At 52.9% G+C, this 24058-nt stretch overlaps 3 protein-coding genes across 13 annotated transcripts in view; 2 read left to right on the top strand and 1 right to left on the bottom strand.

The window, feature by feature from the left end:
- Positions 1–25: 25 nt before the first annotated feature.
- On the top strand, positions 26–13428 carry ZNF821 (zinc finger protein 821). Of its 10 annotated transcripts, none has more exons than XM_084294890.1 (9): positions 26–183; positions 1414–1505; positions 3579–3772; positions 4572–4650; positions 5335–9436; positions 9921–10063; positions 10640–10744; positions 11669–11835; positions 12543–13428. In XM_084294890.1, exons 5-9 carry the CDS (start codon positions 9355–9357, stop codon positions 13195–13197), a joined length of 1152 nt encoding a protein of 383 aa, XP_084151016.1. In that variant the 5' UTR covers positions 26–183; positions 1414–1505; positions 3579–3772; positions 4572–4650; positions 5335–9354; the 3' UTR covers positions 13198–13428. The 10 variants fall into 10 exon arrangements, with proteins under 10 accessions (XP_084151016.1, XP_084151014.1, XP_084151019.1 ...); XM_084294888.1 differs by having other exon boundaries at positions 5056–9436; XM_084294893.1 differs by lacking the exon at positions 4572–4650 and having other exon boundaries at positions 3579–3665.
- Positions 13429–14872: 1444 nt separating this feature from the next.
- On the bottom strand, positions 14873–21889 carry ATXN1L (ataxin 1 like). Of its 2 annotated transcripts, XM_084294784.1 has the most exons (3): positions 21801–21889; positions 19963–21563; positions 14873–15617 (listed from the first exon to the last, which is right to left on the bottom strand). In XM_084294784.1, exons 2-3 carry the CDS (start codon positions 21448–21450, stop codon positions 15519–15521), a joined length of 1587 nt encoding a protein of 528 aa, XP_084150910.1. In that variant the 5' UTR covers positions 21451–21563; positions 21801–21889; the 3' UTR covers positions 14873–15518. The 2 variants fall into 2 exon arrangements, with proteins under 2 accessions (XP_084150910.1, XP_084150909.1); XM_084294783.1 differs by having other exon boundaries at positions 14873–21563.
- Positions 21890–22616: 727 nt separating this feature from the next.
- AP1G1 (adaptor related protein complex 1 subunit gamma 1) overlaps positions 22617–24058 on the top strand; it is a 39997-nt gene continuing 38555 nt past the window's right edge. The window contains exon 1 of the mRNA XM_084294778.1: positions 22617–22828. The gene's annotated coding sequence lies outside the window, so the exon portion shown is untranslated. The remainder of the gene's footprint in view (positions 22829–24058) is intronic.

The following is a 24058-nucleotide window of genomic DNA, read 5'->3' as shown; positions in this document are numbered from 1 at the left end:
CGCGGCGGCTTCCCGCCGGGCGGCGCTGCCCGCGGCCGCGCGGTGCCGGGGCTGTGGCGGCGCGGGGCGAGCGGTCCCCGGCCGGGCGGCGGCTCCCCGAGGCGGCCCCGCGAGGAGCGGCGCGCGGCGGGGCGCTCCCGGGCGTCCGGCGCCCGCTGGCCGAGGCGCGCCCATGAGAAGCAGGTGAGAGCTCGGGCGGGCGAGGGGCCGGGGCCCGGGGAGCGGCGGCGGGGAGGGCGCGGCCGGGCCGGGGCCGGGGCCGGGGCCGGGCCGGGGGCTCCCCGGGGCCGTGCCCGCGCCGCGCGCTCTGGCGGCGCCGCCATCTTGCCGGTCCGTCCGTCCGCGGCCCTTTGTCTGTCCGCGGCTCCGCGGCGCGGGTAAGGCGGGGCCGGGGCCCGGGGGGCGCGGGGCGGGGGCCGGGCGGGCGGTGTGTCGGTCGGTCTGTCTGTCTGTCGGTCGGTCTGTCCGGCCGGGCCGTCGTGCCGGGTCCCCCCACGCGTCCTCCGCATCCTGGGGGCGCGGGCAGGGCTCCGTTCGCGGGGCCGGGGCCGCTGCCTGCCCGTCTGTCCGGGGGGTGCCGGCAGCCGCGAGTCCGTCAGAGGCCGGCAGCATCCCCGCGTCTGCCTGTCAGCGGCTGACAGCGTCCCTGTGTCCGTCTGTCTGTCTGTGGTGAACGTCTCCAGTCCTTTTGCCCGTCTGCCCGCGGGCGCTGTTGGCACCGACTCCTTCCCCGCCGGTCGGAGGGGCCGATGTTTCCCCGGTGAAGCCTGCGGGGTGCTGGCGTGTCCCCGCCCCGGGGCCGAGGGGCAGCGGCTGGCTGCGGGCCCCCTGCCCGGCCGCTCCCCTTTCCCTGCCTGCTCGCGGGCGGTCTCAGCTCTGGCCGTGAGGCCAGCCTGCTCGCGGGGTGCCGGCGGGGCTGTGGCCTGCCCTGTCCTGGGGCTGCCTGTGCCAGCCCAGCAGTGGCTGCCTCCGTGCCTGGAGCTGCATCCACCAGGCGGTCGGTGCCTTTGTGTGCCTGGCGCCTGGCCCCTCCGGCTGTCCCCTCCTCCTCTCTCTGGGTCGGTTTGGTGGTGGCTGTGATTAGGTTTATGCCTGACCTGCCGTGGGAGCAGACGGGAGGGAGGCAGGGATTTAGGCCGAGCGCGCGGTCACTCCTGAAGCGGGGCCTTCTCGGCTGCTGGTACGCCAGGTACGAGGTTGCTCGGAACTTTGCTTGCGATGGGTGGGGCTGCCCATGCATGGTGGTTTGTGAAACGCTTGTGGGTCGTGTTGGGTGCCGGCGCCGTGGTTGTGGTGATGCAGAATGAGCCCTGTAGGCAAAAGGATGGGGAGTGACCCTGAGGTGCCCAGCTGTGTTTGGCCAGAGACTCAGAAGGTTCCAGTGGTGTGTGTGACAGGCTCTTCTCTTCTCAGGTGAGCCCTCTGCTGAGGGAACGAACGCTCTGTGCTCCCAGGTCAGGGAAACATGTCCCGTCGGAAACAGACCACTCCTAACAAAGTTCACTGTGAGTATTATGTTACGCAGCATCGTGGGATCCCTGCCCCAGACAGATTGTTGTGGAATGAGAAGGGGAGGTGGGGAATGGTGAAAAGAGGTGCAGTCTGTGCGGGAATGGTTATTCACGGTTTCTCTTACGGCCTGTAAGAAGAGAAATTGAGCTCTGTGCATCAGGGAAACTGGCTGAGTCCTGACACGGCAGGACAGGGATAGGCTTGACCAAACAATTGACACTGTAAAGGTGTACAGGTGAGTGTATGCACAGGGCCTGCAGTTCTGCTTTGCGTTCGCACTGTCACAAGTGCAAGGTAGTATACTAAGAAATGTGAATCTGGGGCTCTGGCCAGTCTTGGGAAAGGAAGTTCCAGGTAGGGTGGTCTGTGTGCAGCTGAAAGCCTGGGAGTCCCAGCTTCTGATCTTTGTTCTACCACAGACTAAACAGATTGGCATGGACGTGTCACTTAATCTCGCTGTACCTCAATTTCCTACCAGCTAATGCAAATAAAGCCATTTGCTCTATCCTTTCAGGGAATAGGCAGTGGTTAAGTCAATCAATGGACAGATAAATGCTATCTGTCAGATCATACTTGTCCTCTCAGAGCTGAGAGGACAAGACTGTTTCTCCAGCATTGTCAAGAACCTGGCATTTGTTGAATAGTGAACGGACTGAAGATGCTGAACATCAGCACTTCTTGTGGGCAGGCTACAGAGAGATGTTAGCAGCACTCGGAGACAGCTGTGGGGATGTTCAGTTGCAAAGGGGAATCTGCACATCTACAGCTGTTGTTTGACTGACTACAGCAGAGGGAAGTTGAGGGTCTGAAGCTATACCCTTGAAACTACTCAGCTTTGTAGCTGGAGACGTGTTTGGAATCTGAGCCGGAATGAGGAGAACAAATTCCCACTTCTGTAGACATGTGAGAGCAAGGCTGATGAGATGAGGGGGCCTAGGTTATTGCTAAGCTGTGGTAACTGTCATGACTGTGGGACAGAGAGCTGAGTGCTGCAGCCCTAGCAACTGCCTTACTTTGCTGATGCTGCTGGCTTGCACGTTTCTGTGTGTTTCTCTGTGGTGCCTTTATGTATGGATATGGCAACAGAAATCTATGCATGCTGTTCTCTGCTAGAAGAAAACACATCATGATGTAACCTAACACTCCGCACGCTCACTGAGTGTAGTGGGGAGAATTACCTCTGTGTGGGATTTGAAGGCCCCATAGGCAACAAGAGGTGGATGTGGGAGAGCTGAAAAAGCTCCTTGCTGGCTAGCGTGAGGGCGATGTAGAGGTAACTTTTGGTAGCTGTGCTGAGTCGTGCTCTCCCATTCCTGCTTCTGTGTGCTGGGTTCCACAGTGGGCAGAGTATAGCTTTGGTTTGTCTGCTTGGAATTGACTGGTTTGTCTGCTTGGAGTTAGAGAAACTTTAGACGACCCGTGTTTTCTCCTACAATGCCAGTAACACTTCTGTCCACACACATTTGCTTCTGAGAGCGCCCAGATGCTACTCTTGCTGGTTAGATTAGACTTGTAGAAAGCTTGCATGTATGTTGCCACCTCTGGTGTAGAGTTATGGTCCCTCGGCCGTGGGGACCAAGGGGTATGACAGCTCTAAAGGTGTAGGTGGAGCTTCCATGGCGTTCAGGTGGGCTGTTTTCTCTTCTGTACTCCACTGCACAACGGTTATGTCCTCCAGAAGCTTGTACTGCTGTGTACAGGACTATACATGCTATGGAGTTCAGTTGTTGCATTTTTACATTGCACGTTGCTTTTTAATCTGCAATACAAGTGATCACCAGCCTTAGTCTTGGGGAAACCACCTGGCAAAAAGGCTACTGACGGGCGTGAGATAGGCCATAGAGAGAGGAAACTTGGGACCGGTTCACCACTTTTACGTGCAATGCGTAAGCTACAGACAAACCATTCAGTAGGAGTCATCACAAGCAGCGAGTAGGATCACAAGAAAATAAAGGGACTGAAAGATACAAGAAAATTACAATGGTGATGTCTCCTCCTTGGGATGGAAATCTTGTGTGTCTTATGATGAACACCACCAAATCGTTGGGACTTCTCTGTCTACCTAGCCTGCTGTGTATCTGGAGGGCCCAGAAATGCCAGTGCGCTGGTGAATGACGAGGAAAATCGGAGAGAACATCATCTCCAAGAACTGGGTGAGCCAGCAGAATGAGGAATCAGGCTGAGACATAGCAGGCACGTTACTGAGACTTCTTCACAGGGACTGAAATGTTTGGGAGGAGAGGAATAAAAGGGACAGCAGGTATGCAGCTTTTTATGCAGTTGTCTGCAATTGGGATCTGATTTGGCAGGCTGTGGGGCTGGGGAAGTGCTTTTTGGATTCGCATAAATGCTACTGTGAATATCTAACTGGACAAATTCATGGGAGGATGGTGCCCACTTCTTCCTTGCTTGGCTGCTCCATGTTATCTTCCTTCTCAGATTCATTTGGGCAAGCAACAGCTACAGTCTCCTCTCCCTGGCTTGCTCAATGCCACCTCTTTCCAGGGTTACTTTCCAGGCTTGGCATGGCCCTTGTTTGACCTTCCTCTCACAACAGGGACTGCTGACCCCACTTAGCACAGAAGCACTTCGGCATGCAGAGTGACTGGCTGGGAAGTTGTGTTGTTACAGATCAAATCGTTTTAAATAGAAGTTGATATGTAAAGAAATTCAAAATAGTAGATAAACAACAGTAAAATTACTGTTATCGTAAACGTAGCGTTGTGTGTGATGGCCGGTCCATCTACAGCTTTCATTGTAGTTGTTTCCCTTTGGCAGGGCTGCAGCACATAATTGGCTCTTAACAATTTAATTTTGTTTTGCCACATGGTGCATGAAAAACATTCTCACCTGACAATGTGGTAAGAAATAAAACTGTAATACTGGAATATACTTATTGCATTGCCCATTTCGCACTGAACTGAAAAATGCAATACAGTCACATTGTTCCTGTGGAGATATCTTCATTCGTCCGTTTCTGTCTTTATTTTCTCCCAGACTCAAAAGTGTAAAAGTATAAAATCTTTCTAAGCAATTAATCATCTGATCTTGCCTTCAAGCCCATCCATTGCTGCACTGTCACTCCATCTGTTATGGGTTACTCCACTGTTCTTGAGCTTGCCAAGAATTCTGCTTCAGGTATTAGCGTGCTTTTATTTTCCCTCCCTGCTGTCCCATGAGCTGCTTCTCTTTCTATGGCTTCTACCCTTTGCAAGTGGTGCTTATTTTAGATCTCTTCAGAATAGCCTTTTAAAATCAAATTAATGGACATTTCCTAGCTGTATTTAGCATGGTCCCAGTGTCCCATTAATCCTCTGTCTCCTTCCTTCTCCCTCTGATACACACACACTCTGTACTCTTCAGTATTTCTTGAATTCTGCTGTCTATAATATTCCAAGTTTGAAAAGAAAGTATCTTGCAAGAAATAGCACCCAGCATTCAAAACTGAGCAAAAATTGTTACTTGCATCAAAATCCTTGGTTCTTAAAGGGCTCTGTGGGCTGCGGTTATATTAACTCTTTCAATTGTTGTTTTTCATTTCAGTAACCACTACAGCAATATGGACAACCCAAATAGCGATGGGGCAGGTGGACTAGATCCACAGTGGTGGACAGACTTGCAAATTTCAGGTCCAGGAAAGGAACACAGAGAAGACCTACATGAACAGGGACTTTAAATTGATGTACAAGGAGGGAGTAAAGTGGCTCATCTCTGAGAGACTTTTCTGTTTAGGAAGGAAGACAGGGGAACGATGTGGTTTCTTTTTATTTTTGTTTTGTGGATCTGGGGGTGAGGTTGTTTGTTTGTGTGTTTATTTTCCAGAACACCTGAGAGTTATCCTGCATTCATACAGTTCAAGAAGGAAAGGGCTCAGGAAAAAATCATTTCTGGCTGCTGCAAAGTTGGTGCACCACCAGGTCCTAGCAGTCATAACTGCCCCTGTTACGCAGTACCCCAGGGCTGCCCCCCTACCTCCACAGCTGCTCTCCTGGCATCCCACTCACTTACAAGATTATGGAGAGGAGAACTGGAATGCAAAGCAGAGGCATTTGTATGAGTTTTTCACTGTCCTACATCTCTAGCTGTTTGTAAAACAAATACAGTGATTTGTTCTGGTGTTGTGGTCAGCCTGCAGCCCTTTTTGTATTTAATAAAGAAAATTCTGGAGAAGAGTCTGTGAATTCAATATTGAGCACAACGTCCTTCACTGATAGTGGTGATCCTAAAGCTGTTGCCTGTCTTACTCCCTTTCCACATAAATGCAAATGTATTCAAAAGGGGGTGGAGGTGGGGGAATAAGTGTCTGTATGTGAGCGTGTGTGTGCGGAAACAATAAAAACATAACCCTGTACCTGTCAAACCTTACAGCTCTAAAGTTTCACTGAAGTAGGACTTAGTCTATCAGTAGATGAACTAAACACTCTTCTCTAAGTTCCTTTTGAGACCATATTAGTGTAATAAGAAATTTTGTATAAGTGAAAGAGTTTTTAAAAGTTGGTTTGTTTTTTTTTCCCTAATCCCATGATGCCTTTTAGATACAGGCTAGTGGAGAATGCACAAGATGTTGAGTGCTAACAGCACTGGTTTGGCTAACCATTTGTGTTTCTGACTGTAAGCTGAAAGTTCTCTGCACTGTACTGAGTCAGTGTTAGCTTGGTTCTGGGTGCACTGTACAGAAAGGCCACTGGCAGACATGATCACTCTGTTGGTTGTTGTGATTGGTGTTAGTGTTACTGATAGGAAGAGTCCCCTCAGTCGTCTCCTCTAAAGATCACAGATTTTTAAAATCGTGACATTGCAGCCTGCCAATGTGGTCTGTGTGTCTGAGCAGGAACTTTTCTGCCATTAATCTCTGGGCTGCTGCTCAGTAGAAACGAAAGCCATCTGGAAGGAGAAAGGGAAAAGGAAACAAATGTGTAACTGCTTCCACTAGTAGTCGTGGTAATGTTTGGAGTCTTGTTTCACAATTGTCATGGGTAGCACATCCTCCACCATAATTTCACATCTGTCCTGCATACCATGGGTTTCCTCATTTCAGCATACTTTGACTTCCAATGCTCTTGTCTCTGGGCTCTTAACCTGGTGGTTCGTGAAGATCTGCTTCTTGGAGAGGCACCATAATTCTGTAGTGTCCGCTGTTCATACAGTTTGTATCTCAGTCCCACCAATGTGGTCCAGACATAAAAGCAGCGCTCCAGGTTATGAAAACCATTCAGCACTGGGATGCATTCCAACGTGGGCACATGTCCCAGTATTCACCATAGTGCCTGCTGCTTTCCGTGGCAGATAGATTTAGGGTGCTCTCCTGCACCTCTCTTCAGCCAACGTGGATTGTGTTCTCAAGTCCTCTCTACAGAAACCTTTCTCGTGTTTCTGAGAAAGAATGAAAAAAGCCTTCAAATGCTTTTGGAAACCTCCATGGGGATGGTGGGAACTCAAACTCCTCTCCCTCAGTCTCCGTGAAACTTCTGAAGGTCTTTGAAGTCTTCCGTAAATTATTGCTCTTTAAAGCAATGCCGGAAATTTTGAGGTAAGCACCAGAAAGGCAGTGTGAGTATGAACATGGGGCTAAGCTGGCTGAAACAGTTTAGTATGTGGGAATACACCCCTCCTTAGAACAGGACTGGTGTTCTCTCAGTGGATCAAGAATGAAATTCCCTGATTACACTGATGCCAGTTGTGGCCCTATACTAAAAGGTGCAATTTGGTTCCAAAAGCTACTCTTTGGCTTCTTTGTTTTATGTTAAAAATGCACTGCATCTTCCATACTATTTCTGCATTTGTGCTTTGAGTAGTTCCTGGGAGTTACAAACCAGCTGATAAATTTAATCCAAAAGCTAGCCCTTTGGGAACTCTAGCACCTTGTCCCAAGTGCTCACAGCTCACCCACTGATAAAAACAAGTTATAACTACATATGAAACAAAGTCATTTGTTTGTTTTAATGTAAATATTAATGTTGACTTTACGGAACTGGAAGCTTTCCCTAGCAGACACTGCTGTAGGAAGTTTTCTTTCAGAGGAGCTCAAGTAATCACTTTCTCTCAATGTGTTTGCTGTTGCCTGTTCTCATGCTGAGTTGATGTACTAATTATCAGCATCTGCCAATGCAGCAGACAAGCACCTAAACAAGCATCTCAGCTTTCTGGGTTCACTCCCTTAATTTTCTGTTTTGAGTATATAAAGTATCGCTGAGATTTATTTTATCTGGGCAAGGCAAGTTAGTGAAGCAAGTTAGCCGTCACGTAAGTGGAAGAAGATGAGCTCTGAGCACCAGCTGCTTCTGGAGGGGCAGCTTGTCCCCAGTCCTCCTGGGAGAGAAGGTGGTGACAGCACACAAGGGACAGCCCTTGGTTTTAGCACCACTGCGGAAAACAGATAAGATGCCAGGCACTCAGGAAGAGATTATTTCTCTGCAAATTTCTCAAGAGAAAAAAAATAATTAAGTCCTGAAGGAGAAGTGTAAATTATGAAAAATGATATAAAAAATATCAATATCAAATATCTCTCTACAAATCCTCAGTCTGCTGAAGCATTTTGTCTGTAGAATAGATGAGAGAAAAGAACCACTGAACAGTGCAGAGAGGAAAGGGAATTCAACGTGAATGGATGGGTGCTTGCTCACCCTGTAGAGGAGCCCAGCGGACCGCAGGCAGGAAGCAGGTGCTGCAGAGTAGCAACTTGATGCTGCTCTGGCGACAGCCAACGTCTGTAGAACGTCCAGGACATGCCATGGTCTGGGCTGTTGCCTGGCGATCCAGGTGGTGATGATCTAACTACTGGGCCACCAGTATGCTGCAGTGGACATAGCACAGGGCATTCAGCTAATGATCCTTCTCTCTCCCCACCAATTTGCTCTCTCCAAATACCTAGAAATAACGTAGGAGAGCCAGCATTTTATTTGGTTAATTACTACCTAGCTATGAAGGAACTTTCTAATAACTAAAGAAATTCACAAACACGCTGCATGGTGATTGAGCTAACGTTGAGAATGTTTCAGTGGAAGCGCATGATAAGGAAACATGGCAAATACTATACACAGATCCTGTCAGCGGAGAAAAGTTAGGATATTAATTGAAGTTGTGATTAAACTCTGGAAGACCACAATTAAGGCAAGCATGCAGATTTAGTTTGCCATGCTGTTACACTGCAAGGAGAATACAGAGAGAAAAAGAGAGCCTGTATTTAAAAATCAGTTTAACCTAATTTGGGAATCATACAAGCACTAATGTCTGTGTTTTCCCAGATCCTAACGTGATTGAATTGCTTTCTAAATATCCTGATCTGTCACAGTACCATCACCCTGCCTGCAATAGCAGGGAATAGGACGTAATGACTTAGAAGAGCCCAATAACACTATGCGTGATTTGGGATACTGTTATCATCCCCGTGTGGCTTCCCCCCCACCTCCAGCTGTGCTGCAGTTCTATTGGCAGATAGTTTGTCTGGTAGAAGAGGAAGTCACCTGGGCACATATGGCAGGTATGTGGAGTCTTGCAGGCTTTTTTACATGTCACCAGAGCAGTATATAAACAGGATTTAGAGACCAGCCTGACATCCAACATTTCCCTTAGCAAGACTGATCTAGACATAGGGACTACACTTGCATCAGCAGGTACAGAATGCTGGTGTCATGGGGTCAGCAAGCAGAGCGGTTACTTAAATGCTTTCAGAAAGGTGACTTCAGAGGTTCCGCGCAGTGCAGGTGAGCCACCTCACGCCTGATGCATTTCTGGTAAGCTTTTGTGGTAAAATCAATGGAACGACACTAGTCTGACTCTTTGTCCTTGTGGCTGCCAGGGGAGCAAGTCTTTGCAGGGCTGGAGGAGCAAGCCCGCCAAGCCATGATGAAAAACAGCTTTCCTGGACCTCTTGGGGACCAAAGGCCAGCCATTCATCCACTGCAAGACCATGACTCCAGCAGCAGTGAGTTCTGCCCCTTCCAGTAATTGCAAGGTAGTGGACTGGAGAGACTCTTCCGAGGGCTGAGGTTAGGTGCTGCACAGCTTGCGGGGGTCCTCTGGGGACCATCTTACTCATCTCCTCCTCTGGGTTAGCCCTTGGCTCTTGTGCAGGACTCCGCATCAGCCAACAAGAGTGGGACTGCTCCCTAAGGGTAGGTGGGCCCGGAGCCACCACAGCGCAGGTTGGGCAACCAGCTCACCAGCAGGGTGCACCCCACAGAGCGGGGTGCTGATAGCAACGGGCTCTGCCCACAGATTGCCAAGCAAGGCTGGCTAACAGGACAGACCCGGGAGCTCCATGCAGTACTCTGGGGACTGAAGTTTAAACGAAGCATCTGGTCAGTGGGTGTGAGCAGATGGCCCCAGATGAGGCTTGTCAAGACAATTAAGGTTTATTAGTGCCCTCAGGGCCCTGACACTTGGAGTAACTGCTCTGTATGTTTCAGGTGGCAGTGATGATGATGAAACCACCCAGGATGAAGTCTCTTCCCACACTTCTGAAGAGGATGGTTCAATGATAAAAGTGAAGAAAGAGTTAGAGAATGTGGAAAAACCTGCAGCTGGAACCCCACTGATGAGAGAAAATGAGGCAAGTGTATATTGGCACTGCACTCACCTCAAGTTCCCAGGAAGAAGAGAGGGCGCTGGGTGAAAACACATCTTTTCTCCTCGGGGTGATTTCTTCCCTTGTCCCCACTCTCGCTTCCTCCAAACAGTATCTCCTGGCTGGAGGAAATAGTGGAAATGGTGTGAGGTGTTCTTGGGTTGCCAGGATCAGGAGACAAACTGCTATTCTCCTGCCTTGCTGAGATGCTTACGTGGTCTGTCCACCTCCTTCAGTGCTGGCACCTTTCTCTGACTGATCTCCCCTTCCCTTCTGCTGCAGAGCAGACCTTGCCTACCAGAGGCACTGTGCTGGCAAGATTATGGGTGCGAGTGTGGGCCACAAGGCTTCTCTTGCTTCTGGAGGCAGCAGGAGTTTTGCTCGGAGGATACATAAAGGAAGTTTTAGATGGAGAACAGCAAACCAGCCCCAGCAGGACTGGGCACAGCACTTGATTTGGGCAAGGCCTGTGTGCAGGTGTTGACTAGATACTAAGGGAGGGTGGGGTGGCTGTGTGAAGACCTGTGTGCCCTACACCAAGGTGTCTTTCCCTCCCCTTAGGTTACCGAGAGTTTGAATGCTGACCCCATGCTGGGATTGTCCCAGTGTCCCCTCTGCCAGCTGGAATGTGGAAGCAGAGAGCAGCTCATTGCGCACGTGTACCAGGTAGGGGTTGGTTCCAAATGGGGGGATGTCTCTGGCCTTAAGCTGCTCAGCTGTCCCAAATTCAGGAACAGGCCTGGGCAAGGGCATGGGACGGCTTTGTTCTGATTTTTGCAGTCACAGAGCTGAACTGATCCTCCTATCTAGGATGTGACTGAAGTTTATAGCAGATAATCCACAGGGAGTCCTGGGTGAAAGAATCAGCAAGGCACCAGTCTGCACAGCTGGAGAGCACAGCTCCATCCCCAGGCAGTCACTACAAGCAGTTGCAGGCTGAGACAAGACAGTTCTTTCAGATCAAACACAGAAGCAATTTTTACATCACTCAGTGAAATAAGGAACCCTCCTCTTGATCGTTTGGTTCTTTATTCTGTCCCTTTATCACGGTTCCTATCCATGAAAACAGCAGTTCTTCCTCTGAAACAATCCCAGTACTGCGGGAAATCTATGCCGGGATCTTACAGGATTTTTGTCAGTACTCTCCTCCCAGCACATCAAAGTCTGTAACAGAAGGAATGAAAGAGAGCTGAACTGACCACTTATCTGCACCAGCTGACTGTCTGTAGCTACCATCATAGTGAGCTTTCCCTCCCCAGCATCCTGCCTACTGCTGGTGCAGTCATGCTTTTTCTAGCAACACCAGCTGCTTAGATGCCTTTCTGAAAACAAGGGGCAGGTCGTATGATCTGAGCGTTCTGGCTCTACTTGTTTCTCTTGCACTGCTGTTGAACTGCAGGAAGGTATTTGATCTGTGACATCCCAAATGTCTTGCACTTAGTCTAGGAGCTGTAAGCCAGAGGTTTTAGTGGTTAAATGATCCTTTTCCAAGAGGCTGAACTAAATGGTTTGCCATATTTTGTTAGCACACCTCAAACTGGGCAGGGAGCTGGGCAGTTTGTAACTAACAACCTAGTGGTTGTTTTGCAGCACACTGCAGCTGTGGTGAGCGCCAAGAGCTACATGTGTCCTGTATGTGGCAGAGCCCTCAGCTCACCAGGATCCCTTGGGCGACATCTCCTGATCCACTCAGAGGACCAGCTGTCAAACTGTGCAGTGTGTGGAGCACGTTTCACCAGCCACGCCACATTCAACAGGTCAGGGTCGCCCTGGCTGGTGAGTGGGCTAGGGTACCCACAGAAAAGATTAGGTGGGTTGCCTTAAGTGACACAGGAATCATGTCTATGCCCTACTAAAGGCCAGCTGTGAACACCCACAATGACTGAGATTTACTGGATCCCTTCCTCCTTGCAGCTCCACATTACCTGCAAAAATCTCCACGAGCTGTGCTGCTAAAAGGGTGTTTCTTAGCTCTGTGAAGAAGTAGGATTCTTCAGAGCACTGAGACTCTTGTCACAGAACAATCGTTGCTCTCCTTGCTGATCAGTCCATCAGACAGGGTCTGTGCTGCCCAGATGAGTTCCTCATTTCCAAAGCAAGACTACAGGCAGAAACCAAAATGTTCCTTATTTGTGTCCTCCCTGGTGGAAGATTATTCACTGACTAGGGGAACAGGGAATGGAGAAATCCAGAGATGATGGGGAGTAGCAGCTTGCTGGTTAATTCCTGCCCTTGCACTCTTCCAACTCAGGTACTGCTCTGGGCTAACCCTGTTCCTACCCCTGTCTATGCTGTTGATTGGTTTTAGGTATTCAGATGTGTTTGTGGGCAGGGATGGCTTAGCACAGGCCTCTGTCATGGGCACTATTAGGGGTACTGTTCACTGCAGCCTCCCCGTCAGTCCGAGATGAGGTCCCTCCTGTCAGCACCAAGTCTCTGACACTCTGCACTTTCTGCTTTCCAGTGAGAAGCTGCCAGAAGTGCTCAGTGCAGATCGCCTGCCCGCACCCCAAAGTGAGGGCCCCTCCAGTGTCGAGGGGAAGGACGTTGCCTTTCACACCCCTGTGTATCCTGCGAGCATCCTCCTAGTGTGCAACAACTGCGCTGCGTATCGCAAGCTGCTGGAGGCACAGACACCTGGCATGCGAAAGTGGGCGCTTCGTCGGCAGAACGAGCCCCTGGAAGTGCGGCTGCAGCGTCTGGAGCGGGAGCGCACAGCCAAGAAGAGCCGGCGGGACAACGAGACTCCCGAGGAGCGGGAAGTGAGACGGATGCGGGATCGAGAAGCTAAGCGCCTGCAGCGCATGCAAGAGACAGATGAACAGCGGGCGCGACGGCTGCAGCGAGACCGGGAAGCCATGCGATTGAAACGTGCAAACGAGACCCCAGAGAAACGGCAGGCCCGGCTCATCCGGGAACGCGAGGCCAAGAGGCTGAAGCGGCGCCTGGAGAAAATGGACATGATGCTTCGGGCACAGTTTGGCCAGGACCCCTCTGCCATGGCAGCTTTGGCAGCTGAAATGAACTTCTTCCAGCTGCCAGTGAGCAACGTAGAGCTGGAGAGCCAACTGCTGGGCAAAATGACCTTTGAGGAGCAGAGCAACAGTACACTGCATTGAGCTGTGGCCAAAGACTACCGCCACTGCTGCGTCTGTCGCAGGCAAACTAGCAGGCTTCTATGCTCAGGAGGCTGTTGTGGGTCCCTGGCTAGCTCTCCCCCACAGATGGTTCCGACTTTCTCCTGAACACAGGAGGAGAACAGAGCTGAGAGATGTCTGCCAAAGTAGCCCTGGTGGAAGCAGATTCTGAGGATACAGGCTGCTGTGGGGGTCAGCCACAGCTTGTGAACAGTGGGAAAATAAATTAATGTTTCACATTTATTTAGTCCCCTTCTTTACCTTTTGTACTTTGTCCTGTTCTTGGACCCTTGCAGCATGGATGGGTTTAGGCTGCTGCAGTTTTGCTACAGGTGAAAAGCCTGCCTCACTGAAAAAGGAACTTATTTACAGCAGCGTAAGTAATGGAGCTGAGGACTTTGATAGTCCCATGCTCCTCCAGGAATACATACCTCACTGCTTGTGTCCATAAAAATTGAAGCAAAAAAGGATGCCATCTTCCTGCAAATGGCTGCGCACACCCTTTAACACTATTTCTATGTGCTTGTTTGCCGTAGTGTACTTGGAAAAACTAAGAGGAAGTAATTCCTGTTCTAAGATACCTCATATAGACAATAACAGAAAGGCTGACCAAGGTAAGCAAACAAGGAGCAGCTTGCCAGTTGATGAACAAGGTAATTTTCACTTAAACAGCATTTCAGGTTTGCAAGTGAGAGAGACACAGACATGCTGTAGAGAGTTTAGCAAAGGGCCCCAAAGGGACTGCAACATCTGTCCTCTGAGGAGAGGCTGCAAGAGCTGGGATTGCTCAGCCTGGAGAAAAGAATGGTTAGGGGGATCTTGCCCATGCCTAGAAATACCTGAAGGGAGCTGCAGAGAGGACAGAGCCTGTCATTTTTCAGTGACTTAGAAACTTGATTTTTTCCCTCTAGTTAGCTTGAAAAACTTTTGCTGCAACTCTTTTGAAGTCCTACTTAACTGCTTAAAATAGTTGCCTTTGAAGTGCACCATGCTGCATTTTTTCATGACATGAAACTAACCTTATAGACAGTCTTGTGGGCACTCACTACAAAAAGCTTTTAATCTTTTGAACCCTACACTCTTTAACATGCCACTGTAACAGCTTGTTTCCTCAGCTTAGAGAAGTTGTTTTATCTTCTCATCTGGATTTTCAGGAGCCATCCTTGCCTTGCTCTCTTTGGGAAAAGGCACCAGGTCTGGCAAGGATCTATTCAGTTCTATGTTACCTTCTCCATATCCTCTTTTGTTCTGTGAGCTGATCTCACTTTTATTCTTACCTCTGTTCATTTTCACACTCAAGCCAACAGTTTGCTCTTTGCAGCAATTGCTGTTACCCTACATTGTGTGTTTTGCTTGGCCAGCAGAGACATAGCTTTGCTGTGCTAACTGTACACTTTTTTGAGGTTGCTTTTACCACAACCTCCCTGGCACCTTATGATTATTCCAAGCAATATTTACTAACAAAACCATTGTATCAAAGGGGTTCAAGGAGATCACAGAAAAGCGAAAGTATTTGAATGCAGACTTAAAGCTTACAAGCTATCTGTCTGCCTTTACCTTGTGTTTGTCAGTTTCCAGATCACTGTGTAAGACCAGAGAACCCCCATTCAAACGATCACTGATGCCACAGACGAGCAAAAAGTCTCAAACACCAAAGGAAAAGCTATTGGTTTATATATAGATATATATAGATATAGATATATACTGTGTTTACAGAGTCAACGAGTTAAATGCAATATTCATAAGAGCATTAACAATAAAAATACAATCTGTGTGTAGCCAAGTACAGACTTAAAATGGTAAAACAGGAAAAAGGATCTCACCAAAAGTACAAATATACAGTACAAATTGATTTATTTAAAACAGTTACAAAAAAAGCACAACAAAATAGAGATTATCCTTAGAATTATTAATGCTTTGTTAAAGATCAGGTAGGAGGAATGGGGTGGGAGCAAGGTTGGAGGGGAGCACCTGACTAGTTCTAAGGCTTTAGATACAATGCGGTCGGTTACATGTTAATACAGCCATTACATAACTGGGATTATAGTTGAGGGATCAGCACTTATCTACAAAGACCTCCTTGCCTCAGGGCAGCCCAGCCAGTTCCCCCAGTGCCACATGCCTTGCTCTGCTTAGCATGCGCAGACCCTCCCCTGGCTCTAAGGTGCCACGAAAGCGAAAAGCGACCAGAACGTGCACGGCGCATTTGCAGGGTGGGGTGGCAGCAGCCTGGGACGTCGGGACAAGTCCTGTCCTCCATGGACAGATGTGAAGACCATGGAGGAGTCTTGACCATCGGCATTTTAAGCCCTACACGGAACATACCCTGGGCCAAACTCTGTACAGAATGTGCATTCGTAGCCATCTGAGCAGCTTCTGTAAAGTTTCAGGCCCGGGACAGCCTGAAAGGCAAAGAGCAGTTGTGAGTGACGCTAGGGAAAGGCACATGGACTGCTGTGGGCAGGAACTAGCATTTGGGCTACTCAAGCTGCTGTAGTTTCATTTAAAATATTTTTCTGAGTAACAAGGATCGTTAGTTCTCTACTGGGGAAAGTGACTTCAAGTGTGGGGTGGGGACAGGAGGGATGGGGACACTTAATGTGAAAAGTGCATTATACTTGCGCACCTGCTGGAAAGGAGAGGCAGAGGCGCTCCTGCAGCTTTCCTCCTTTCCAGACAGAGCTTCCTCTGCATAGTCTGGTAGTGATGAGCGCTCGTCACCTGGAGCAAGTCTTGTGTTCCTGGGGGAACAGTGTACACACGGCCTGGGAGCAGGCCTGGCCTCTGATGGGCAGCTGACCCAAGGAATGTTTCATGAGATGGGACAGATGGCTACAGACACCCGTTATTGCATCCTACAGACTCTTCCCACAGCCTCCGTGCGAGCTGGGTAAGACCAAGGCCAGGACGCCTCCTCCTTCAGGTAGGACAGACCGCAGCTCTCCCTCCCTTCACAATAGCAGCAGGAAAACAGTGTATTTCTGAGAAGCCTGTCACATCTCTGCCAGCAGAAAGGCCTGGATAACCAGCTCGTTCCATAACGTCTTCCTGGTTTTATCTCCCCCTATCCCTGTAAACCTAAGAAATAAATGCCTCCTCTGTGGGCTCTTTCACAGCCTTCCTGCCCACAGCAGAACCTGTCTCGCACACTCCCTGTCTCGAGAGAGCCTGAACACTCAACCCAACAGCCACCACTGGAGCTGAGCAACACAGTCCAACCCAGTAAAGAAAGATTCCAGTGATTATGAGTGCTGTTTGCTGGGCTAGAGGGCCTCCGGTACTCCCCTCCTACCCACAGTCCCTGGGGCAAGCGGCCAGATGCCCAAATTACTCTCAATGCCTCCTCCATGAGATGTGCTCCAAACCATTGCTTCCAGAGAACAGAAGAGCTGGCAGCTGAACCATGCTCAACAGTGGGACTCACAGGGAGCCTGGACAGAAGCCCCAAGGACAAACACACCCTGGCCTCTTCCACGGACCACAGAACCACTCAGCAGATGCATGGCCAAGCCAGCAGCCAAGGAAACACCAGGACGAGCACCCGCCCAACCCCCAGCTGCCCCAGGCAGAGCTGGTCTAGCCCCACGGCATCTTGCTTCATACACCAGCCTTTTCAGACCACCGCCCCACGCGGCCAAGACCTAGAAGCAGTGAGTACAGCGACACACGGGACATGAGGCAGGCTCTCCAAACCCTCTAAGACAGAGACTTCCATGTCTGAATGCGCACACCGGGGCTCTGCACCGTCCAGCTGCACAAACACTCTGAGCACACAACGTCCCTTCCGCACTCACTGGCCAAACCTCTGCAAGATCCCTTCCTCAGCTGCCTGCCACAGCTCTCAGTCCCTCTGCATGCGCCACACAAAGAACAGGCAAGAGAAGCCGGGCTCCTCTGTCTTCTGCTCTTGGCCACAGACCCTGGCTATCCTGAGCATTAAGCACTAACCAGCATCAGGCAAGGCCTTTGTGCAGGAGAGTTCGATGAACAGCGACTGCGGAACACACGTGGGAATGAGGCCGTGCACCTGGGCCCAGGCAAGGATGTTCCTGTGCCACGAAAAGGCAGCACCCCACAGCTGCCGCGTCGAAGGAGGCAGAATCTTCACACGACAGTGTCACTGTGACCTTGTGCATTTCCACATGCAGGTGATGAGACCACAAGCATTTTGTGATTCTGGGGAAGCTACGTGTGACACGGGCAGCATCCTCACCCTGGAGAAACCCTCATGAGGCACAAACACTGAAGGCATAAACAAAGCATATCTTAACTAAGGCCTGAAAATAAATTGTTCTCCCGGCGCAGGCATGTCAAAGGCAACAGAAATGGCTAGCGATTTGCTAGGAAATCATAATCAATGGCCTGGATGGAAGAACCCTTCTGGAGACTCTCTCGCTTGCAGAACACGTATGCACAAAGCCCCTGCCACACAGCCAACTGAAGCCAGTTGGTTACAGGACACGTTTCTGAAGAGTATTCAGACCAACCCTGAGACACCAGCACCGCAGAAGCTGACCAGGAGGGCAGCCACATCATCGAGAAGTGCTGACACACAAGCCATTCGGGGAAAGAGAGAAGCAGAGCCCTAGCAGTCCAGCATGCCTGGCAGAAAACTTCAGGAAGATGAGACAAGGGAGACAGAAAATGGTACACTAACATCAGGAGCATCATCAGGACTCTAGCAGGGATCGGCACGCTGAGAAGAAATCCTCAAAAGCCTGGTCCTAGCAGAGTGATGGGCACCGTAATACAGGGAATACTCAAATCCACGTTAAGTCAGTAAAGGCTCTTACCCTTGACAAAAGCCAGTGTCATAACACACCATCAGAGAGGGCAAATTAGTGTAACTGCAGGAGCCTTCACTCGAATGGAGTGTTATTTACCATAACGAGGTATTAATATCCATTTGTTAGATCTCACTGTGAAGAAGGCTACTCTTGATATTACTGTGTTGTTCTACAGAGGAACTCCAAAGTTCTGCGTTAGAACAACTAACAGAAAAACACCCAGAAATGCCCTACGATGCTGCGATCCCTAGAGTCCCTACATTACTCATGGAACTGTAATTAGCTGAAGCTTTGTACTTTGCCTGCACATGCACAAACGCTTGTTTCTTTAGAGTTTATTCAGAAAACTGCCTGCAGGGAATAATTAGCCATCCGTAAAGTTTTCTTCTGATGTAATTACAAAATAGTCTTGGTCTTCTCACAGTCGAAGGATGCGTTTCCATCCCTCACTAGAGAATGCTAAATATATCTGACTCCAGCTTTCAAAAAAAACAAAAACCAAACAAAACAAAACCTAGCCCCATTCACCCACAGGCTAAGCCTTAAAAGCCTTAAGCCCAAGAGATTTTGTTTTTAAGGTTATTAACGTGGGAAGGAATATTTGATTTGGTGACTAATATTACAATAATTAGGTGACAACAGAAATATTTCAAAGCAGGAAACTGACATCTCCCATCCCGTGCCCCATCCCAAGTGCTCAAGTTCCCTATTCACCTGTACCCAAACCCATCCTTTTGGTCCTTCCTCTTGAGTTTCTGTGATTCATGGAAATCTCTGTACATTCTTTGCAAGAAGAAAGAGCAGTTGGATTCAGTGGAAGAGACATTAAACAGAACCATCAGAGAAGCATCTGTGTCCTGCCCTCAAGAGCTCCATCGGTGAACGGTCCTTTTAAAGTGCATGTGTGAAGAAAGGGGATACTGGGAGTAGAGCCCCCTAAACTCCAGTGGGGACCCATCTCTCCCCATCATGAAAAAGGAGGAATAATATCTTCAGCAATTTTACTTTCTACCTTAAGCCACGTCTGCCCTTCCCATCTCTCCACCTTTCCTGAATGCTTACTTAGACCCTGCCCTGCAGGGTGTCAGTTGTTCAGGGAGGTGCAAGAAAGCCCCAGCCTCCAGATGTTCTCATCGCAAGCTCGTGAGCACGTCCCTTTTCTCTACCTCGGCTAGCCTGTTGCTGCTCCCTGAGGCACTGGAGTCCTCTCGATTCCCCAAGAGGAACTGGTCAGCCACTGAACTGGAATTAATCCAGTTCTGCAGGGCAGCCTTGCTGGTGAACCTGCCACAAAGCGTGTGCAATTTCTCCACCCAGTGAAGGTGAGGCTCACCCGGAGGGCATGCCCTAGCTCACAGCCTCAAAGGGATCACTTCCCTGCATTAGAACGCCCTTCGATAGACAGCTTGACCTCCTGGGGAATGAAAGAGGGACGGAGCAGAGAGGGCCGAGGCTCCTCTGCCTGCGTGCTGTATCTTTGGAAGCCTGGGGCTGCCCAGCTGTGCTGAGTGACAGTCTCAGGCTGAGAGGGTTCTGCGTGAGAGCTCTGAGCTGCACTTTCCCTTTCTGGCTGGCTCTTCCTTTCAGCAGCTCTGTCAGACGGTTCTCTGGACCCCTGAGCAGTTCTTTCAGATCTCTCCCTAGTAGATATCAACTGATCTGTGAGAGGGTAGTTAGCCTGAGAAGCAGAGTTGCCATTCATGCTCTGTAAACTGATTGATATGCAGACATCGCCCACTTGCAGCCTGTGACAGGGCAAAGCAAAGAGCTGAGCAGTCCGCCCCGGGCTACAGGAGGACCAGCCCTGGCCATAGACAAAGAAGGGATGCTCTGGGGGCACATCGATGCTCACTTTACTTTGTTGCTCCCCAACCACAAAATGCAACATGACAAGCCCAGGCCACTGGCTTTCCTGAATATCCACCACGGTGCTGGAATCGATCTTCAGGCCCCCGCTCACCTCTGCACTGCGAACAAAGTCTTGAGTCTGCAGGTCCTCTACCCGCTTCAGCTCTCCTGTAGCCAGCTGGATGATGGCTCCTTTCATGAAGTGGGAGGGCAAGTGTGAGGAGCTGGGTGGCTGCAGCTGTGCCGGGTCCTTTTCAAGCACACTTCCTCGAGCCTGCACGTCTGGACTCTGCCTTACCAGGGTTTCTGAAGCAGAAGACCTGATGGGCTCAGATCCAACGGGAACCAGTACTGGCTTGCCGTTGGCTATCACCATTCCTTTGGTTAATTGTCTTTGTCTAACCATCTCTTCAGGGGATACAACATACGGACTCCTGGACTGGCTCTTCCCAGCAGCGGCCCTTTCCACCGTGTTCCTCAAAATGTCCTTTGACTCCCCCTGCTGATCAGAGATACTATGGCAAAGGTTTAAAGGGCTTGGGTCATCTTTCCTCTGGGCTGCCAGAACATGATAATCCTGAGATGCCAACACCCCTACCACCCTCTGGACCTCCAGGTCAGTGTCTGGGGTGTTTCTGTGAGCTGGCACAGAGACCTCTGTTCTCAACGTCTGGTAACCTGAAAGAAACTGTCCATCAACCACACATCCCACTGCAGCCCCTGGCAGACAGTCTTCGGCTTTACTGCTGCCAGAATCCACAGCCTCACTGGTCCTCCTCACCACGTTGTGCTCCAGATGTCTCTGTCCACCGTTGGCAGCAGCTACCTCTGAACTCAGCTGACTGTCTTGCTGAGAAGAATCTGGGCTTCCACCTGCTGTGGGCGTCTCATATGCCGAGTACCCTGGTGGGAGGCGGGACATCTGATAATAAACAGGAATTCTACCTAGCGTAGTATCTAGTGGCTGGGTCCCAGCATGGTGCTGCATCTGGCCCGAGGGAGAGACCGCAGAAGCAGATTTGTTGAAGGTGTGGGTAGGAGAGGTAGTCTGGGGGGAAGGAGCGGCTTCTTCCGTGAAGAGAGAGGCATATGGCACAAAGTGGGGGACGTGAGAGGCGGCGAGGTTGGTGGAAGGAGACAGGAGAGGACTAGGCAGGAAGCCGGGAGGGACAGCGTAGGGCACCGTGTAATGCGAGCCGATGAGCTGCAGGGACGTCGGCGGGATCTGCGCGTAGTGGATGGGCGGGTAGGGCACCCCCGGGTGCTGGATTATCGGCGAGGTCACGTTGAAGGCCGGGGTCAGGGGGCTCACGTTCACCACGGGGTGCAGGGCCGTGGGGGAGAAGGTGGCGGGCGGCACCGCCACCTTGTAGAGCATCCCGTACTGGTCCACCGTCAGCCCCGCCACCGCCTCCGCGGCCTCCCCGGGGCCGTAGCGCAGGGCCGCGGGGCCCGGCCCCGCCGTCCGGGCCCACTCGGGGCCCTCGCCCGAGGCCTGGGCGCCCCCCGCCCGCGCCGCCTCCGTGCCGCTGCTGGCGGCCGGCAGCTCCCGCTTCTTGGGCGGGAGGCGCTCCTGGCTGCGCTCGTGGCCCGCTCTCATGGCGCCCCGCGGAGTCCCGGCAGCCGCGGCCGCGACGCTCGTTCATGGGGGCGCCCGCAGGGGCTGCCGCACGCCGGCTCCCGGATCCCCGCCGCCGGCCGCCGCCGCCTCACCTGCACCGGGAACAGAGGGAGCCGTGAGCCCGGGGGCCGGGGCCGCGCGGGGGGAGCCCCGAGCCGCGGGGACGGGGCCAGACCCGGGCCCCGGGCCCCGGAGCCGCGAGCCCCCGCCCCGCTCGGCGGCCCCGGCCCCGGCCGCCCCGCGCCCTGCCCCGCTCCGCCCCGCCGGGCCCGAGGCGCCGCGGCCGCGCCCCGCCTCCGCCGGCCCGCCCGGCGCCCGCCGCGCCTCACCCGCCGCCATCGCCCGGCTCCTGCTCCGCGACCCCCATCGGCCCCGCGGCCGCCTCCGGCCCGGCCCGGCCCGGCCCCGCCCCGCGCCGCGGCGCGCAGCGATGACGGGGGGAGGCCGCGCGCCGGAAGCGCCTCAGCGCCGGGGCCGCCCGCAGCGCCCGTTGCCGCGGCGACGGCTGGAGGCGAGGCGGGGCGGGGGAGCCCTGCGCGGGGCCGGGAGCTGCGGGCGGCCCCAGAGCGGAGCGGGCGCTGCCGAGGCGACCTCGCTGCTGCGGGGGGCAGCGGCTGGGCGCCCCCTGCCCGGCCTCGGCTGCGGGGAGCCGGCGGCTCCTCACCGGGCGCCCTGCGGCCGATCCCCGCCGAACCCAGAGCAGGCGGCAGCCGGGCCCAAGCCGCTCCCGGGCCCCGCCGCCACCCCGGGCCGGCTCCAGCGGGCCGTGCCCCGGCCGGCTCGGAGCGCTCCTCCCCGCCCCTCCCCGCCCCTCCGGCTGCCGCGCGCGGCTTCGGTAACCTGGGCCCGCGGGGGGCGAGCCGCCGGCAGCTGTCCGGGCCCCCGGCCCCACCCGCTCCCGCCGCGGGCGGCCCCGGCAACCGCCCCCCACCCCCCGCCCCCCCGTGCGGCGAGGCGCCGCGGAACCCAGTCTGCGGGCGGCGCGACCCGCCCGGCCGCACCTCGGGGCAGCGCTCGGCGCGGGGCCCGCCCCCCGCGTGACGTCATCAGTGACTGCCACGGCGCAACGCAGCGCCGCTCGCGGGTCCGGCACGCGTGCGCTTCCGCCGAGGAAAGTAGTGCGGGACGCCTCCCCCCCGCCCCGCCGCCGCCCGTCTCGTGCCGCCCCGGCGCCTTTCCCGCCGCGGAGGCCGCGGCCGCGCCCCCAGCCTGGCGCCGGTCGCGGCCGGGAGGCCGAGGGGAGCGTGCCGGCGCGCGGATCCCTCCGCCTGCCGTATCGGTGCTGAGGCCGCGCCGCCGCCATTTTGAATGCCCGGCTCCTGCCGCTGCCGCTTCCTCCGCTGCAGGCACCGGCCCGGTGAGTGGGGCCGCGCCGCCCGCCCCGCGCCCCTCCTCGCCGCGCCCCGCGGCAGCCCGGGCACCGCGCGTGCCGCCGCCGGGCCTCGCGGCGCTGCCCCCGGGTCGCTCCGCGGCCTCCCGGGGCCGCCCGCGGGAGGAGGCCGCCCGCTGCCCTCCCGCCGCCTCCTCCGGCGGGGGGCCCGGCCGCCCGGCCGCCCGCGGCCCCTGTCCCTGCCCGGCGCTGCCGGCCCCGCTCCGCTCCGGCCCCGGACCCTCGGGGCCGGCTCCCGCGGCCGAGGGGCGCGTCTGCGGCGGGCTCGGGCCTTCGGCCGCTGGCGAGACGCGGCCGGCAGGGCTGTGCCCGCCGCCCCGGCCCTGCTCCGGGGGCCCGGTGACTCGCGGGGAGCGCAGGGCCCGCCGCCGGAGTGGTGGCAGGAGGAAGCGTTGCCTCGCCTCGTTGGCGCCGGGGGGCCTCGGCGTCCGACAAGTGGTTTGTGCGTTTGCATCCGCCTTGCCTTGGCGTTTCATTGCCTGTGCTGCGCAGCTGCCCGCAGCGTTACGGGGAGGCCGTGATTCTTACGGGGTCTGCGCGCTGTTGTGCGGATGCGTGGATTTTCCTGGAGGCAGAAGTCTTTGGTTTCCAGCCAAAAGCGTTTTCAGTAAATTTCAGCTTTGGGTCTGCGTTAGAGTTGTCTACCGTTACTCAGAAATCAGCCCGAGGACAGTTTCAAGTCCCATTCTCGAGGCTGGAGTTCTCTCTTTTTCTCGTCTCGCAAACTGTGAGACAAACTATGACTTTTTCTAATGGTAGGCATTGTTTTGAAAGTTTGTGAATGAAACGTTTGTATGTTTTGTTATGTGGTAAGCGATGCTTTTAAATGCCTAGTGATCTACTTTAGTTTCCGATGCTTGAAGCCTGAATGGAAAGGCATGGGGTTCCAGGGGAACCCCTTTGGAGGGGTGGCATTTCTGGTGCAATACCTGAAAGTGCATTTGATGCATAATAGCTTAAACAAAGTAAAATATACACATATTTTTTGCTGCATAGAACTCCTTGCATCTTGCATTTAAAATTACACATTGAGTTGTTTAGGTTTTTTTCATTTTTTTTTTCCTCAGGTTCTTATTCTACTTAATAGTGTATATCTGTGTTTTTTTTTATGCCCTTTTACTTTTTTTTTTTCATCCTTTCTCTAAACTATACTCACTGTTTTTTCCTTTGTTTATCTGCATGTGCCGTTTTACTACC

Source organism: Netta rufina (genome assembly GCF_964035555.1).
Source record: "Netta rufina genome assembly, chromosome: 13".
In the NCBI taxonomy this organism is placed as follows: domain Eukaryota; kingdom Metazoa; phylum Chordata; class Aves; order Anseriformes; family Anatidae; genus Netta; species Netta rufina.
Note: the sequence above shows the minus strand (reverse complement) of the source record. Positions and strands in the feature narration are given on the sequence as shown.